The sequence below is a fragment of the Asparagus officinalis genome, chromosome 7, assembly GCF_001876935.1.
Source record: "Asparagus officinalis chromosome 7, Aspof.V1, whole genome shotgun sequence".
Lineage (NCBI taxonomy): Eukaryota > Viridiplantae > Streptophyta > Magnoliopsida > Asparagales > Asparagaceae > Asparagus > Asparagus officinalis.
This window is the reverse complement of record NC_033800.1, coordinates 44,001,687-44,018,236: the sequence shown is the minus strand read 5'-3', so window position 1 is coordinate 44,018,236 and position 16,550 is coordinate 44,001,687. Positions and strand designations below refer to the sequence as shown.

At 34.0% G+C, this 16,550-nt stretch overlaps 1 protein-coding gene across 1 annotated transcript in view; it reads left to right on the top strand.

The window, feature by feature from the left end:
* The window catches only part of LOC109848739 (protein ABHD11), a 30,246-nt gene extending 13,861 nt beyond the window's left edge, over positions 1-16,385 (top strand). The window contains exons 5-13 of the mRNA XM_020418389.1: positions 1,736-1,779; positions 1,863-1,961; positions 3,459-3,516; positions 3,643-3,695; positions 3,813-3,914; positions 7,077-7,142; positions 9,207-9,331; positions 9,418-9,589; positions 15,954-16,385. Coding sequence (XP_020273978.1) covers positions 1,736-1,779; positions 1,863-1,961; positions 3,459-3,516; positions 3,643-3,695; positions 3,813-3,914; positions 7,077-7,142; positions 9,207-9,331; positions 9,418-9,589; positions 15,954-16,025 — 791 coding nt within the window. The 3' untranslated portion in view covers positions 16,026-16,385. The remainder of the gene's footprint in view (positions 1-1,735; positions 1,780-1,862; positions 1,962-3,458; positions 3,517-3,642; positions 3,696-3,812; positions 3,915-7,076; positions 7,143-9,206; positions 9,332-9,417; positions 9,590-15,953) is intronic.

Sequence of the window (16,550 nt, the reverse complement as noted above, 5' to 3'; positions counted from 1 at the left end):
ATACCGAAGATGACCGGAGGAGTCAAAAAGTCGTCGTTTTCGAAAAGAAGAGCTTAGCGGTGACAGGACTGCCCTAAGAGGAGCTCACGATGAATGAGGTGAGAGGAAGTATCAAGGTAGGTGCCAGAGGCTATAAGAGGTGGCGGGAGTATGCTAAAAATCACAGGAGACGGTGAAATATAATGGTCAAGGGTTGAGTTTAATTTTTTTAAAAAAGCCTCAAACCGCTTTTAAATAGCTGTCAAAAAACAAATTTCGAATGCAATCGTTCATTATTTACCATTATGACACACTATTGACCGCTTTTGTGAACAGACATATTTCACAATATGTCACCGCTATTGCGCGATAGCGTAGCAGACGATAGCGCTGCGGGAAGGGACCGCTAACGCTATTAGCGCTGCTATTGCGGGGCTATTTACCGCTATTTATAACAGTGCTAATAACTAATTGATTCCCCACTTTTCATCTTTAACGTCAGGGGCTTAATTAAAAAATTGGTTTTCTGTATTTCAAGGCATAAGCGGATGTATGATTCTTTACTATGTATAGAAGGTTATTTGTGGTTGCTCCAGATCTTTCTTTTCTAGCTCTTGACAGCTAGGGCGTCAAACAATGTCCAATTGCAACACTTGAGTATACTTTAATAGGATGAATTTTTTGTTTTGCTTTGTTTGACTGGGAATTTTCAAAATATAGAAATGTGGGAATTGTTTGTGTTTCTTTGTGGAGAATTACTTTTGTCCAGAACTAATATAAATATAGGTTTCCATCATCCCAAATCTTTAAGCGATTTAGACTTTTTTTGGGTAATGGGAGAGATTTTAGAACTGTATTGCTAAACAATTTATGGTTTGGCAGGACAAAAATTATAGTAACTATACCGACGCTGCTACTTTCTAATGTTAAAAGTAAACCTACTAGGATCTCCATTTTATGAATCTTAATTCTATTGAGCATGAAACGAGAGAGATTCAATTTGAGATGATTTGGCCCGGTGCAGTGAAAGCCACTAGATGTTTTGTTAGAAGAAGCCATAAAATTACAACTTGATCCTGACAATATGCCCAAAAATAAAAGTCCTAGATAAGGTGGATTTCTAGATGACTGCCACACCTTTTATATTACCAATGTTTCGTTTGTTGAGCTTGATCGGTAAAGTGTAAATGGCCTATAAAACAAACCTTTGAAGGTAATAGCTTAACAGGAAACACCTACTCCACATACGTAGAAATGCGCGCACGTGCACACGTTACAGGAAAAAGTAGTATTGCATTATTCAGGTTTCCTTCCGCAAACTACCAGTCACTCTGTGCAATCCTATTCATGTGTAGTTATCCTGATTGTCAAAATTGGCAGTCCAAGAAATAAAAGAGAGAAAATGATTAATTGATTTGGCTAGCTTCTAAGATGTTTTAATCTAGTATTAGTTATTTTAATTGGTTTATTTTCAAGACTATACTATAGCTTTAAAATTTGTGTTTGGTCATTGAGTTTTTAATCTAATGGGTATTTTGGTCCTATCTTTTAACTAAAGTAGTTTGTTTTCTCAGCTTCAACAATATCAAATAAGGAGTTGCTTGTTGATACAAAAAGATGAAACGTTCCTAATATTGCAATACTTAATTGTACATGTCTTCAAATGTTTATCTGTTGCCTTTACATAGTTGTTTCGTGTCAATTGCATGCTCCTTTCCAATCATGAGCCTTATCCAATCAATCTGAAATTTCTCAGGATCTTTCGCAAAGAGGCTGGCTCAAGAGTTTCCCTTGTGGCAGGTACTTTATGGTGTTATTATGTTTAGGGACCATTTTCTTTCTTATTCTTCTTTTCTCAAGTCTTTGTCATTTCACCAATGCAGTTTCTTTTAGTTGATTTGCGTTCTCATGGTGATTCAGCATCAATTAGTAAGCGTGGACCACATACTGTTGCTGCAGCTGCTCTTGATGTCCTAAAGCTTGTAGGTTTATCTATAATGTTACTTCGTTTCAGTTGCTTTATGTTTGTAATTTACTTTATTCTTAATACTTAAAGAAGCGTGAAGCAAATTCTATTAACAACCTATGTTGAGATCCTAGGTCATACGTGCCCTCTACTAAAGTATTAAAGGTTGATGAAGTCATGGAGATATGCATTCCAACGCAATGTATAATATTGTGGCATATATGCTATATTTCTGCTATAGGACTACATTAGGAATGTAGGACAATTCTTTGTCTTTTCCAAAACTATCTAGGCTGTAGCATACCGGGGGTAAAGGCTTTTCCAGAATAAATAAACATCCCATACTGTTATTGAAACGGTCATTTTCCTTAAGTACATGCTTATGTTTTTGGTATGAGTTTCAATAATATACATGGTTTAGCATGCCCAACAGAATAATATAGACTTGCAATTTTATCGTTGATGTGTATCTGGCAAAAAACAGTGGGAGCTTGTTTTCCCCGAGAAAGAACCTCATCTCATATGTGGAGTTAACGAGTCAAAAAGAGCTTTCTGAGCATGTATTAGATATATAGGTTATTTCGCATTTCAAGAACTTGTTGGAATGTTTCCGTATATCAATTTGATGTTTACTTCAAGGATAATCACCAGTACTTTGTTCTGTTTCCTGTACAAGCTTCTGCTGATCAAATGTTAGTTTAACGACAACAGCAGCAATAAGAAAGAGTTTATCACAAACTTTTGGGCATGTCCATGAGTTTTTTCCCTTGCAACTCAATGAAACCTGTCCGCTGTCAAATTTGTATCTACCATGTCTTTTTGATTCCCTCATATGACGATTGCTTTGATCTAGAACTAGAAGCTTCCGCAACCAAAGTTGTACCACTTTTGAGCTGCACACTAGTCCATCTCTTTAGTACATAGCCACATAATCTATTCTCCACCTTGTTGTCAACTGGATCTACTTTAATATTTACAAATGCACTTAATTTTATCTTGTGTTCTGTTGCACTGCTGTTCATCCACCTCTGCACTCTCATTCATCTACATTTTTAAACATGATTCTTAATTGTCTATATATTCCAGACCACGAAACAGGGGCTTGTCTGTGTCTTGGATTTCCGTCCATCAGATTCAGCTTTTAATTCTCTTACATTTTACCCATAAATAAATCATGTAAGAATTTTATATTTTAGTTTATGATGACCAAGTATTATCTGAGAAGTATTATTATCTCCACTGACATTGTTATCAAGAAAATCTAATTGAACGATCATCTGGATAGATTACCCTTGGAGCACAGGATTTAAGGTCCTCCATTTATCAACTGTTCCACCAACCTGTATGGCTGCATTTGTTATCTTTATCTTTGTCTTTATATATTGCTCCTGTTTGATTTTAGTCAACTTAGGCTTCCTTGATGTCTTTTGGTTATTCGAAATGTGCATTGAGTTTACAGATCACCATCCCTTTCCTTAGTTATGGCTATATGACGGACATTTACATGCAATAGGTTGGACAACTCAAATTAACCCCAAGGGTATTGGTTGGTCACAGCTTTGGTGGCAAAGGTACTTTCAGGTTCCTATTACAGCCTGAATATATTATTATTGATAATAAACATCTTTTGTTTTGACATTGTGTTGTAATGTAACTCGTTATAACTTGATAATCATCTTATTTGTAAATCTGTTCAGTTGCCTTGAGTATGGTGGATCAAGCTGCAAAACCTCTTGCACGACCTGTTAGGGTAATGTTGCATTTATTCTGTGCATGGAAAATAAATTCCATCTAATGTTTGATTCATTGGCTTCACTAGTTTAAAATTTTCATTTTTTTATCTATTTGCTTGTTTTCTTCTTTGAAGGTTTGGGTCCTAGATTCTACACCTGGCAAAGTTCGTCCCGGTGGCAGTGGTGAAGATCATCCTGGTGAATTGATTGAGTTTCTAAGTAAATTGCCTAGGGAGGTAACTGTTCATCTGTGAATCAGCCTCTTTTGTATGTAAAAAGGAAAGACTTTTTATTCCAGTTGCCATTTAATCTGAGTTGTTTCAAATTATCCTTGTTTATGGACAAGCATATCTCATTCTTAAATATTAGTTACATCAGCCAACTTCTAGCATCTTTAGCTTTAAAAGTTTGAATGAAACAAGATGGAATGTTAGATAGAGAAGTAGTTGTAGAACTGGGACAGAGGAGATGAAATGAATTTAAGTTAAAGGGTTACACCACTTGAGAATCTAGATATGTGATTCCATTTGATGGTTTGCTGATTTTGTGCTGCATTATGAATGGCTGCCATATGAATTCTTCACAATCTACAAAGACCAATAGTCAAAATAGCATTTTACTTCAACCATATAAACATACTACATGAATACAGTTAGGTTAAGTTGCATGGAAATGGGTACTGGTACGGGTGCATACGGGACCCGACAACATTGTAAAATGTAGGGTACGGGGACACGACAAATATATATATTGAAAGTAATAATTTACATGAGATACATTATTGTTATTCACTTCATGTGTCATTAGAACTAAAATTCCTACAATATTTTTAAGTTGCTTTTATTATATTGACTATGATTATTATGAAATTGAAAACTACTCATTTTTGAACTAGACATCCAAACAACCCTTTCAATTTATATTTTTTTAACTTGGGTATGGGCTGAAACGAACCCGGCTCATATTTGACTAGTCTCAAGAAATGGATGTGAAGTAAGCTATATGTCTAAGAAGGGTTTTGATAAGTATTTAAACTAAAACACGGTTCATACAATTGAGTATGTGTCATAATAAATGTATGCATATACTCAAGTGTCCATGAAGTTTGGGTTCGGGAACATGTCCGGTATGTGTCGGGTACGGGTACAACTTCATGATAAGAAAAGGTGGAGGTGTGCTGGAATGCGTTCATCTATGTATCTCTGTCATGATTGGATGACTGTTGATGATGATGCTTACCGGAGTTATCTCAAACAATCATTATTGCAGCTTGTGCTCTCCATGTGCAGCTTTTGCTCGATGTCTTTAGCTATTGAAAGGTGCAGATTGATCCCTTTGAACTGGGCAACTGTGGACTGTATCCAGAGGCTGTCTAGGATTTGGTGAACATTACGAGGCGTGCCCTGCTGTATAGCATCCTCAAATGCATCTTAGTTCTTTGATGTCAAATTTGCTAACTGCTATCATTCTCTAGTCATGGTTTCGTCCTAAATAATGACTTTAGTCCTATGCCCAAGGATTGTTGAGATTCTTGAATGGCTTATGTCAGAAAGCTTCGTTAATAATAGTTATAGTAATGATGATGATAATGATTATTATTTCTTTATATGGAAACATAGAAATCAAGATATCAGTGAAACCAGGTCCTGTTCAGAACCCAGGGAGGGCACTGTGGTTCCATTAAGCCAGACATGATTTGTTCAAAATATTTTGTCTGTGCGTTGTCTACATTTTAGGAAATTAACTTCAGAAGAACTGCGTGAGAGGAATATCTATGCTAGATGGTTGGGAAATTTGAATAAATAATATTGTTGTTATTAAGTGTTATGAATATCTGGCATGATCTTTACAATGTGGGTCGTATTCAATTCAAGAAAATCGTATATATTTGGACAGCCTTTTGCTGAAGCCCTGCTAGTTTCCTATGAATTCATCTACATTACAGTTGGAGTTTCAAGGAGGGTTTCATAATTGATGGTCAGGAAAGCTGTTTTTAGGTTTCTAGACTGGTTAAGGTTCCTCAGTTTAGGAAGTTCTCTAATATTATGTTACTTTCTTGCTTATGGTTCTTGCGTTCAAATGTATAATGTTCAACCGACTAATTCCAGTTGTTATATTCTTGAGGTTTTAACTTGACATAAGTAACTTGTTGGTAGTGTCAGATCCAGAATTTCTGGAAAATGGTATCACTACATAACTAATAGCTTACAAATTTTACAATTGTCACTGTTGAGTTTTCATACTTTGAGAAAAGTACATTACAGTACATTTGAATCTCAATCTCATAATTTATGAGTAATATGTTCGCAGCTTGAAGCAAAGCCTGCAATTTGACATCCCAGTTTACATTGCAATTCATCAATTAACCAATTTTTTTACAAGATATATGTGTCAGTAGAACATACCAGTGAAGAGAAACCTACATACTACAATCACTACCAACTAAGTGTAATATCTCACTAATACAGAGTCCTAATCTTTGCCTATGGTATGGGGGTCTTGGAGCATAGTGGTGTCACGTGACACCACCATGCTCAAGGTGGATCCACCTCTGCTTGTTGGACTTGTTATCTCTCACATGTTTGAATTTCCATAAGATAACTTGCACACTAACATATCACATAAAGACCCAAAAAACTCAAGCATATTTGGTGTTGGTTGCAATTTCCACACCATATAATAGAAAAAGAACTTATACAGGGTCATTTTAACTGTAGAAACAAGACAATAGTGGTGGTATTCATGCCAGGATCAGGGTAAGTGCACTTTGAAAAATTTGTAAACCCAGTAAGTCATGTTCGTCAAAAAGAATCTTAAAATGTAGTTAATTTGAAGAAAAGTAATAATATTAGTCACAGAGTTGACTTGATAAAGCCAGATAGTAACTCAACTTGTAGATGTATCTCTGAGCATCAGAAAGCTTCTAAATGTGTATAGGGGAAGAAGAGAATGCAAGAGAGAGGTTTTGAGACAATGGGTAATATGCCTTGTTAAATCTTTCTACTATAGATTCTTTCCCATTTTTCTTTTTATTTTCTTTTCATTTTTAATGAAATGGTTTTTCTATCTGTGTCATTCTGTATCTTCATCTACTTCGCTGAGTTATGAAAAGTAAAACCCCCTTTGTTTAGTCCAAATCATTCTGTGTTCTTGTTTTCTCTGTAGTCACAAGTGTCACCTGATACTTCAAGCGAGATAAGAAAGCTGGTCCACAGATTTTTTTTATAGAATTTCCAAATTTGTCCAACCTGTTGATGTAGAGAGTAAATTTTCATAATCCTGATTCATTGTGCAGTTCAAATGAAAAAATTCCTAAAACTTCAGAAAATAGTACCTAGTTTACTTTTAGAACAGTATGCTTGTGCATTCCTCCTATATAACCATGGTTTTCTTGGCAGATTTCCTCAAAGCAGGAAGTTTTGAATTCTCTTGTTCAACAAGGATTCTCTATGGATGTTGCTCGGGTATGTGTTTAGCAGGATTTTTCGTTGATTTTGTTGAACTTGAATCTGTTTCTTGACATAACATATATAAGATGCATTGCCAATGTGAGAGGATCATGTTTTCTTTGATTGTACTTTGGGATCACCTTATGGAATTTTTAGACTAGGCACCTAACTATTTGGCCTGTTATATTTCACATCATATATGAACATAGATGTGAAATTTGTATTTTTTGACAGAAAGGATGTGTTAGGCATGGAAATTTTGCCCAAAAAACAGCCGCGGCATGACTGCATACATGCATATTTGATATACTTATCTGTATGATCAAGTTTTCATTTATAAGAAAACAACATTCGAGTGAATAATGAAAACAATCAGTTTAGATAGCTTCTTAATTAGAGTATATTTCACTTGAAATGTGATATGTATTGGATGCTTGTTTGTACACTAATATACTTAATTTACAACATTCAAGCTGACACGTATGTATTTCACTTGATAACAATAACTATTTACTTATATGTACATTTCACTATTTAAAACATGATAGCATATATAAGATATTTGTTTGTACAGTAATATTCAAGCCTTAAAATCAGTTGATTTCACTTGAATACAGCCTTATGCTTATACATAGACAAAAAAATTTCTAATACATAGTAGTATATTACTAAGTCAACTACTCTTATAGCTCACTCAGGCTTCTAATCAAACACAAGGAGGAAAATTTACACACTCATTGACAATAGTTAGTTCTGTGCTTTTCTCTTCATATTATTAAGTGTAAGCAACTAAGCATATTTCCTTAAGACAAGCTGATTCTAGATTGTACAGCGGGATCTTATTCCAACTTTGTTTCCGGACAAATGCATTGACACCCTTCAGTCACCCACATGGCTTCTCTCCTGAGTTTGGTTACTTTGGTGTACCAATAATAAAGCAACTAAAGAGAAAAAGTAAATTGTTGAAGGAAGAAAAATCGATATAAATGAAGGCAGACAAGTTAAGGAAAATAGCTGATGATGTAAACAAATCAAAACTGTATGAAATCTCACAATGTGAATGAAGGGGAGGATAAATACAGAGCTGAGAGGGAGCAAGGAAATATAAGAGTTGTTTGGGTGTGAGGGAGAGAGAGTAGGGAAGTTGGTCTGATCATCAGCAGGGAGTCAAGGTTTCCTTTTTTCCTCCTTTCTTGTTTGGTCTAGTGTCAAACTGGTGTTGTGATGAAATCAAGGTTGACTTAGACATTAGCAATTGTTGAAGCATTACACACATGCTATCTTTCCTCTACTGATTTTTTTATAGTGGTTATTATTGTTCCTTTTTTTGTGAGATGCATGTGTTCTCTTTGCTAACCTTTTTGTAGAAGCTATACGGAGCTCTTATTCTTGAGTATAATGAACTAATTTGGTACTTTATCCTGTAATTTATGTGTCATAAACGGACATATAATATGTATTCTAACCCTAAGAGAGATGTGGATGTACATAGGGTTCTACTAGAACAATTATGTATTTGTTACTATGCAACTGTTAACCTGCTGACTAGAAATATTTCATCAATTTAAACTTTTCCAAAAAGTTATCATCGGAAACCTGAGTGACTTCCGTGTAATTGGGTCCCTGATTGACAAGAAGAAAAAACAAAATTGTGATCTAGTATCTAGTTCAAGAGACCTAGAGAAGAGAGTTGATTAATTGACCTAACTCATTCAAACAGTATGTCATGCAATGGAGCTAGATGAGGTGTGATTATATTGGTATGTAAATCATGCAACTCAAATTCGTTCTGTGTAACTTGATTGGATTTAACAACTTGCCTATCTTTTCCTTTAGCATCTTTTTTGTCACTTCTATTTATTAATTCTTAACCATTTAATTTTAGTATGCTGACTAATAGAAAACAAACATTTTGCGAAGATGATAAAAGAACTTATCAACTACTTGTAGTTTGGAGTTTTTTGCTAGCTGTGGATAAAAGCATTAGCTTTTAGAATTTGTTGGAATTCTGAGAATACAATTGCAATTTAGAGTGTTCCGTATCTCTTGATATCTTCTGTTTTTTTGTCGTTTTCTCAGTGGGTTGTTACAAACCTCCGACCAAGTAACAATACTGGGTCATTATCATCACGAGGGTTCTCATGGGTCTTTGACCTTAAGGGTATTGCAGAGATGTTCAAGTCCTATGAAGAAACAAATCTCTGGTAAGCCTAGTAGACTACAAATTTCAAATTGGAAACCTGATCATTGAAAGTTCTCCTCCCAGTGACATTTCTTCCAAAATGGGCAGGAAAATTGTAGAGAATGTGCCTAGAGGAGTGCATGTCAATTTCTTGAAAGCAGAGAGAAGTTTACATAGATGGGCTCTAGAAGATCTTCAAAGGATTCACGCTGCAGAGGAGCTGGCATCAGATGAGTCAGCTGGTGTTGAAATGCATGTGCTTGAAGATGCTGGACACTGGGTAAGTATACAAGATTGGACATAATAATATGTTGATAGTTGCTTTACATTAACAGAAAGACTGCATACTCACAATTCGTTATCATTTTGAAACTGTACATCTAACAGTGGTGCCGGCTAAACATGTTCCCTAACAGATCGATTTCTTTGGACAACTTGTAACTATCTGTCAACCCCTTGAAGTTTCTGCCGCTCAAACAAGAAAACTATTAATAATAGACCCCAAGTGAGTCAGTTAGATTGGCGTGTATCACTTTCTTAAGTAGTGGGTTTGATTCTCTAAATGCAGTGATGGCATCCCAACAAGCTTCCTCAAATAATTGACTACATTTGTTTTTGTTTTCATGTTTCATGCACAACAAGAGATAATCTATGTTGTCTAGATACTTCTAGTCTGGCAGCCATACCCGACACGTATCTGTACCCATACCGAAACTTATTGGACATTTATTGAATATAGGCATACATTTATTCAAGCGTACACTTAATTTTATAATACATGTTTTAATTTAAAACACTCCTCATACGCTTAACTGGACGCGCTACACTTCACATCTATTTCTTATATATTGATCATATGTATATGAAAAAACAAATTAATATTATGTAAATTATTAATTTTAAAATATATAAATACACGTAACATACATATATATAGTTGTGTCCTCATGCTCTACCTTTTTTACAAGTTTATTATACCTGTACTCATGCAACTTAGGAGATAATTGATATTTCATTGACAACAAGAGATAATCTTTGATCTATTTCTCTATTAAGAAATCGTTGTTGATTAACCATTTGGGAAAACATTCCAAGGCTTAAGAAACACCAAGTTTTTGGGGAAAAAAAGATATCAACTTAGATTTGATCTTCTCGAGAAAAAACTGTGTGTTTAATTTGAGAGATAGATTCGATCCTCGTTTTACTAAGTCAAATCTCATCAACTCTTGTTCAGTGATAAGTCTATTATGATTGCATGAATTTTCGTGAAGAAGTCTTTAATACCATAAAAACATGATAGATTTAGATTTTACAAAACATTTTATGGAATTTATATTTGAGAGGTACCCATGAATAATCTAATCAACGTCATAATATCGATCATAAACAACACAATGTACTAACTAAAGCAAGTAAATTGACATGCAACCAAATGAAACTAATATTATCATTGATAGACCATGGATTAGATGTGAATCAGAACAATAATTAAAAAAATCAAGCAAGAAACACTTATCTTAAGCTAGCTCTACTTAAGCTCCCCCCCCCCCCCCCGCCCCCCCAAACAAAAAAAAATTGTAGGTAGCAACTAGTAACCTTAAACATCCAATAAACTTACTATTTGTAGTCGAACTCTAGGATTCAGTCTTATACAGGTATACCGTTATTAAAATAAATCTCTGTTATGCACCTTTTAATCATTGGAAGTTACCCCAATAAATCTCAGGATATTAATTGAATTTTGTACTAAGATCATATAATCTCAGTTTCACACTACTTAATTTAATTTTGATATGAAGTAATGCAAAAAAATGTGACAAAATTTCAGCATGCGCTATTCAATGTCAGTTGTAGTTTCATACCTTGGTGTGATTCTCTTTCTTTCTAATTTTTTTCAACTCTTACTAACAAAGTCTCCAACTAATAATTTTAAGTTACTAAACTTTGGCTAGTATTTAATGATGAATTTTTGAGGATTTTGCTTTGGGTAGCAAAAAAAAAAAAGGAAGACAATGAAGAAAAGAAAAAAAATGAAATGAAATGTTCTTCATTTCTCTACAATAAATCCTAGCTAGTAGTTGTTTAGGAGGTGAACGAGAATGGTGTTTGCCACCAGGGCTTAGAGATTGACACCTCCTAGGTATTATATTTAGTTAACTATACATTCTAGTAAGCCTAGTTAACATATAACTACTCTGCTTAGCCACAAAATTTATTCCTATCAAAGTTGTATGAGTACATGTGCAGGTATGAGACACGACAAATTTGTAAAAGGTAGTATGGGGAGACGGCTAAAACTTATGGGATATAATCATAGTTCTAAGCTATATATGTAAATGACCTTTTAAATTGTAGCTCTTTTAGCCTGAAACAAACTAGTCTACTCGACCTTTATCCAACAAGTTACAAAAATGGATGTGAAGTTTAGGATATATATCCAAGAAGTTTATGATAAGTGTCTTAAATTAAACATGCATTGTATAATTGAGTACAAGTTTAGATAAATTTGTGCATATATTTAAAGAGTGCCGAAGAAGTGTAGGGTACGGGTATAAACGTGTCGGATACGGTTATGGTTCCATATTAGAAGTACCCAAGTAACATACCTATTAATAAAAAAATAAAAGTCTAGCAACATAGTTACTCATTCCTTAAATTATCTCCTTCAATTTAATTATGGATTCTAACTTTGTATTTGACAACCTCAAAAGATCTAAATGGTATACGTAAACTCTTTGAACATTAGATTCAACTAAACTTACCTTACCGAAATGCCAAAGAAGTAGTGGAATCAGTTGCGTCCTTAGAGCGAGCAAGGATTAAACAAAGCCCATACTTCCAGTCTTGGCTCTAATCGTCCTTTCATGCTCTGGAAAAGCAGGGTTCTTTGCCTTCATGTTCTTGAGATCAATTTTATCTGGCATTATAAAAGGGTGGTATCTCTAGAAGACTTTTGTAATACGTATGGTTTGCTTAAAACTAATGATATGCTAAAGAATTTTTAGAGTTGATAATGATATAATTTTAGATTTGGAATCTAATTATTTATTTATAGACCATTATTGGAAGTATATATTTATAGAGGATATTGGAGTTAGGTTTCACGAGTTCCATTGATAAGAGAATTTGTGTTTAGTTGTCACAATTCTTAATTTGATAATTTTATTTATATTTATCTTGATTATGGGCATGACAATAATAAGATAGGAATAAATTGTGTGGCTAAGTATAGCAGTTATATGTTTACTAGAGCTAATACAAGGTTTCATTAAGATAAAGAAATATGACACCTAGCATTTAGCTGCCAATCTCTAAGCCCTAGTAACAAACACTTGTCATCCTCCACTAATCTAGGATTCATTGTGGAGAAATAAAGAAGACTTCATTTTATCTCTATTTCACCTCCATGATCTTCCACTTTGTTTGATTACCCTCAAAGCAAAAATCCAAAAAATATACTATTACATACTTCACAAAATTTCAGCAAATTGAAGCTAGTGATTGGAGACTTCACTACTAAAAGTTGAAAGAAATTTAGAAAGAAAAGGAATCATATCACGATATGAAATTAAGTAGTGTATCTTGAAAAATAGTCAAAATTTCCTTTCACTAATCTATATTAATACTAAATTAAGTAGTGTAAAACTGGGATTAGATGATTCTTAATTGAGATATCGTACAAAGTATGACTGAAATTTAGTTAATGATCGAGATTTGTTAAGGTTAATTTGTATGGGATGTAAAAGTGTAGAATAGATATATATTTTAATGATGGGTCTACGTAAAACACTATGAAATCTAACGAATTTAGCTCCAACATGAGAAAAAAAAAGATCTCTGCGTAACTCCCATTTAGCTGGTAAAGTTTTAGAAACATACAATATGATTTGGACATAAGTATATCACTAATCAACGTTCAACTTCTATGAATAGAAAATAGCTGTAGAAAAAATTAGTGTATTGATAAGTATATATTTTTCTATATAAGTTGTATTGATGATTCGTTTTACCGTGTGGCCTCCCCACACTTGGCTCAATAAGGCTAAAATTTTAACTTGCTCATAAAATTCTTAAAAAATTCCATTAAACCCGAAAAATATGAGGATTATTTTCTTTAACTAAATCCAAGCCAAATTCCACCCTAAATGGGTAAAAAGATAGAATGCCATCAGAATCACGTTAAACATATATTCAATGGTCTCAGGTGACATCAAAATGTGCACCATATACATATTATATGAATTGAGGCCATTACATATACATTAATGGGCTTTAATCTAATCCTACGATTAGAAAGTTTTGTCACGATTTATGTACTTTCACTTTCTGATTATTTATGCATTTATCTCGTATGTATTTATCCACATCCATTTCCCTCACACCTTTCCCTTATCCATATCAAGTTTAATGAATTAGATTTAAGGTTTCCTTATTGAATTGTATTCGTAACAGTCTAAGTTACCCAGGCATTTTATCTAGGCTCTCGTATCTGTGTCCGACACTTATCGTATCTATGTCTGTGTTGACACTCTTTGGACACTTCTTGAACATATATAGATATCTATTCAGACATGTACTCAATTATAGGACACATATTGAAGTTTAAAAAAAATACTTATACACTTCTTGTACGTAAATCGTAGACTTCGCCTCAAATTTATACAACTTGTTGGACTAGGAATGTGTTTGTTTTAGCACGTACTTGGTTCATAAGTATGATTTTAAAGGGTTGTTTGGGCATCTCGTTCAAAAACGAGTGACTTTTCAATTTATGATATACTCCGTAAAAGAAACATCAAAATGGTGTAAGAATTTTAGTTCTCATAACATGTGAATGAAAACAATATCGATCTCATATAGATTATTAGTTTTAATATATATGTCTGTAGCCGTGTCTCTGTATACTACCTTTTACAAATTTGCTGTGTCTGTGTCCGCACTCGCCGTGCAACATAGGTATCAATATTTGGATTTAAAATGTATATGGATCTGATAGCTGTCATTATCTTATTTATATCTGATGTTTTGCATGATTGCATCCCAATGCATGCCAAATATTAGAGAGGTTAGGCAGGCTCTCTAAGAGGCACAAGTGCTGTCGTTTGCATCCATATGATAAAACAAGGACTGAACATTATCAGGTTGCCTTCAAAGACCAATTAATGAGAAAAAATATATCTTAATTGGTTATCAAATTTAATTGTACACAGAAAAAAGCAAAGCTTAAGATAATTACATGTCCAGAAGTGGGAGAATATGGTAGATTTGTTATAGGGAATATCAATCTTAGAAATAAAGACAGGATCTACAGAGCAGCTCATTCACAGCTTTGCAACTGTATGTCAACTCATGCAAATGTCATATCATGTTAATTGAAAATGAGGATCAGATTATATTCGACTTGAATTATGTTTCATATAGTTCGAGCTTTCCACTTCTTCTTAAACAGATGATAGGACTTCAATGATATTCACAAATATGTCTTTTTTAATTTCTATTTGACTTGAATTAAGTTTCATATAGTTCGAGCTTTCCACTTCTTAAACAGATGATAGAACTTTAATGATATTCACAAAAATGTCTTTTCCAATTTCTATTTGCTGCAACTTTCAACAATGTGATAACATGTACCTGAGTACTTTGGTCATTGGTATTTTCTCATTGAAAAATTATAGGTAAAATATTTCTTGGATGAACATGATTTAACTGACTTTTAAATATAATCTGCATTTACTTGTTTCTCATTTTCATAGGGTTTTCTCTAGAACTGTAAATTGATATTATAGGGAGCAGATAATACACAATTTTAATTCTATAAAACTTTGCATCAGAATGTAAAAATCTTAAACTGAAGAACCATGAAAATTCTGTATATATTTTATATTTGTTGATATAGATATGATTTAGATATTCCCAATACCTTGAAGCGAATATGGCTACTATCAGATGGAAATTTGGCAAGAAGGTGCAAGGACATGGAGTTACAGCTCATAGGTTGACAGAATCTTGGGGTCACATAGAAATTAGCTGAATCACTTATGATCATGTATGATCATTCTCCTTTTTGGAAGCCCTAATTACTGCACCGAGTGAATTTGATATTTGATGTTGAAGGTTTCCATTCTCCTTCTGTGCCTGTATTTGAATGTCTAGATCGGGGTTCAAATAGAAATGCTCTATTAGGCACTAGTTGAAAATACTTGATATATAATGAGCTTGGAGTCTCAGTTGTCAAGAAGCAAGTTAAGAAAAACTAACACAGCTATAGGATTGGGTTATATGCTGAAATGGTATCAAGACCGCAATGATTAGGGTTGAGAAGTTGAGTTTGCTGATAAACATATTCATACCTGCACCAGATAACATTTGTAGTACTATACTATCTCTGAGAATGTCTACTACATTTTGAGTGTATCTATGGAGATAGTTGTCCTAATTTGAACTTGACTAAAACATCTCTTAGGCAATCTGACTCCAATGCCCTATGTTTCTTGAAAGTGACTCATTTATTTAACCAATGTACTTGCACCATCAACCAAACTGGGAGCAACATCGCTTTACATTAGCCATATATTATCTTTTTGCTATAATCGCAAGAAAGAATCATTGAGTTTTTGTTTCATTCTCTTGCTTCGATCTTTCAGGTGCAGGCTGACAACCCAGATGGTCTATTTAAATTCCTCTCAAAGTCCTTCCGATTCAGGCCACAGTTCTAGTGTATTTATATGAATGAAGTAGAGGCAATGACTCCCAAGAAAATTTTGACAGAAGAGACGCTGATATTTTTCTGCTCAAAGATTGATTATTTTCCTCCTCTGTATAGGGAAAACTGCAAGGATTTCTCATTCATTGATTTTTTTTTTCCATTGTATTAGTTGCGGTCCATTTTTTGTGCCCCCCTCGAGACTCTATGGTATTGTTCTAACATTGAGCTCATTAAGCAAATAGAGGATGTAGAGAGCTGTAAGAGGTACATCCTCTGCTATTCAAAGGATTCAATTCATGTGAAGATGTTACACTGCCCACTTTGTATCTAAGAAAGCTGTAAATGCATTTGCTTTGCGTCAGGTCAGTATGAAGTATGGTCATACAAGTGTTACATCTTCCAATTCGTGCAGTTTGTTTTCATATGATCTGAGCTAGATTATGTTAATTTTTAGGATTTTGGGACTTGATTCTCTGCCTTATTTCAAACAGTACATGCACACTCCAGAGAGGGAGGGAGGATTTAATGAAATTAA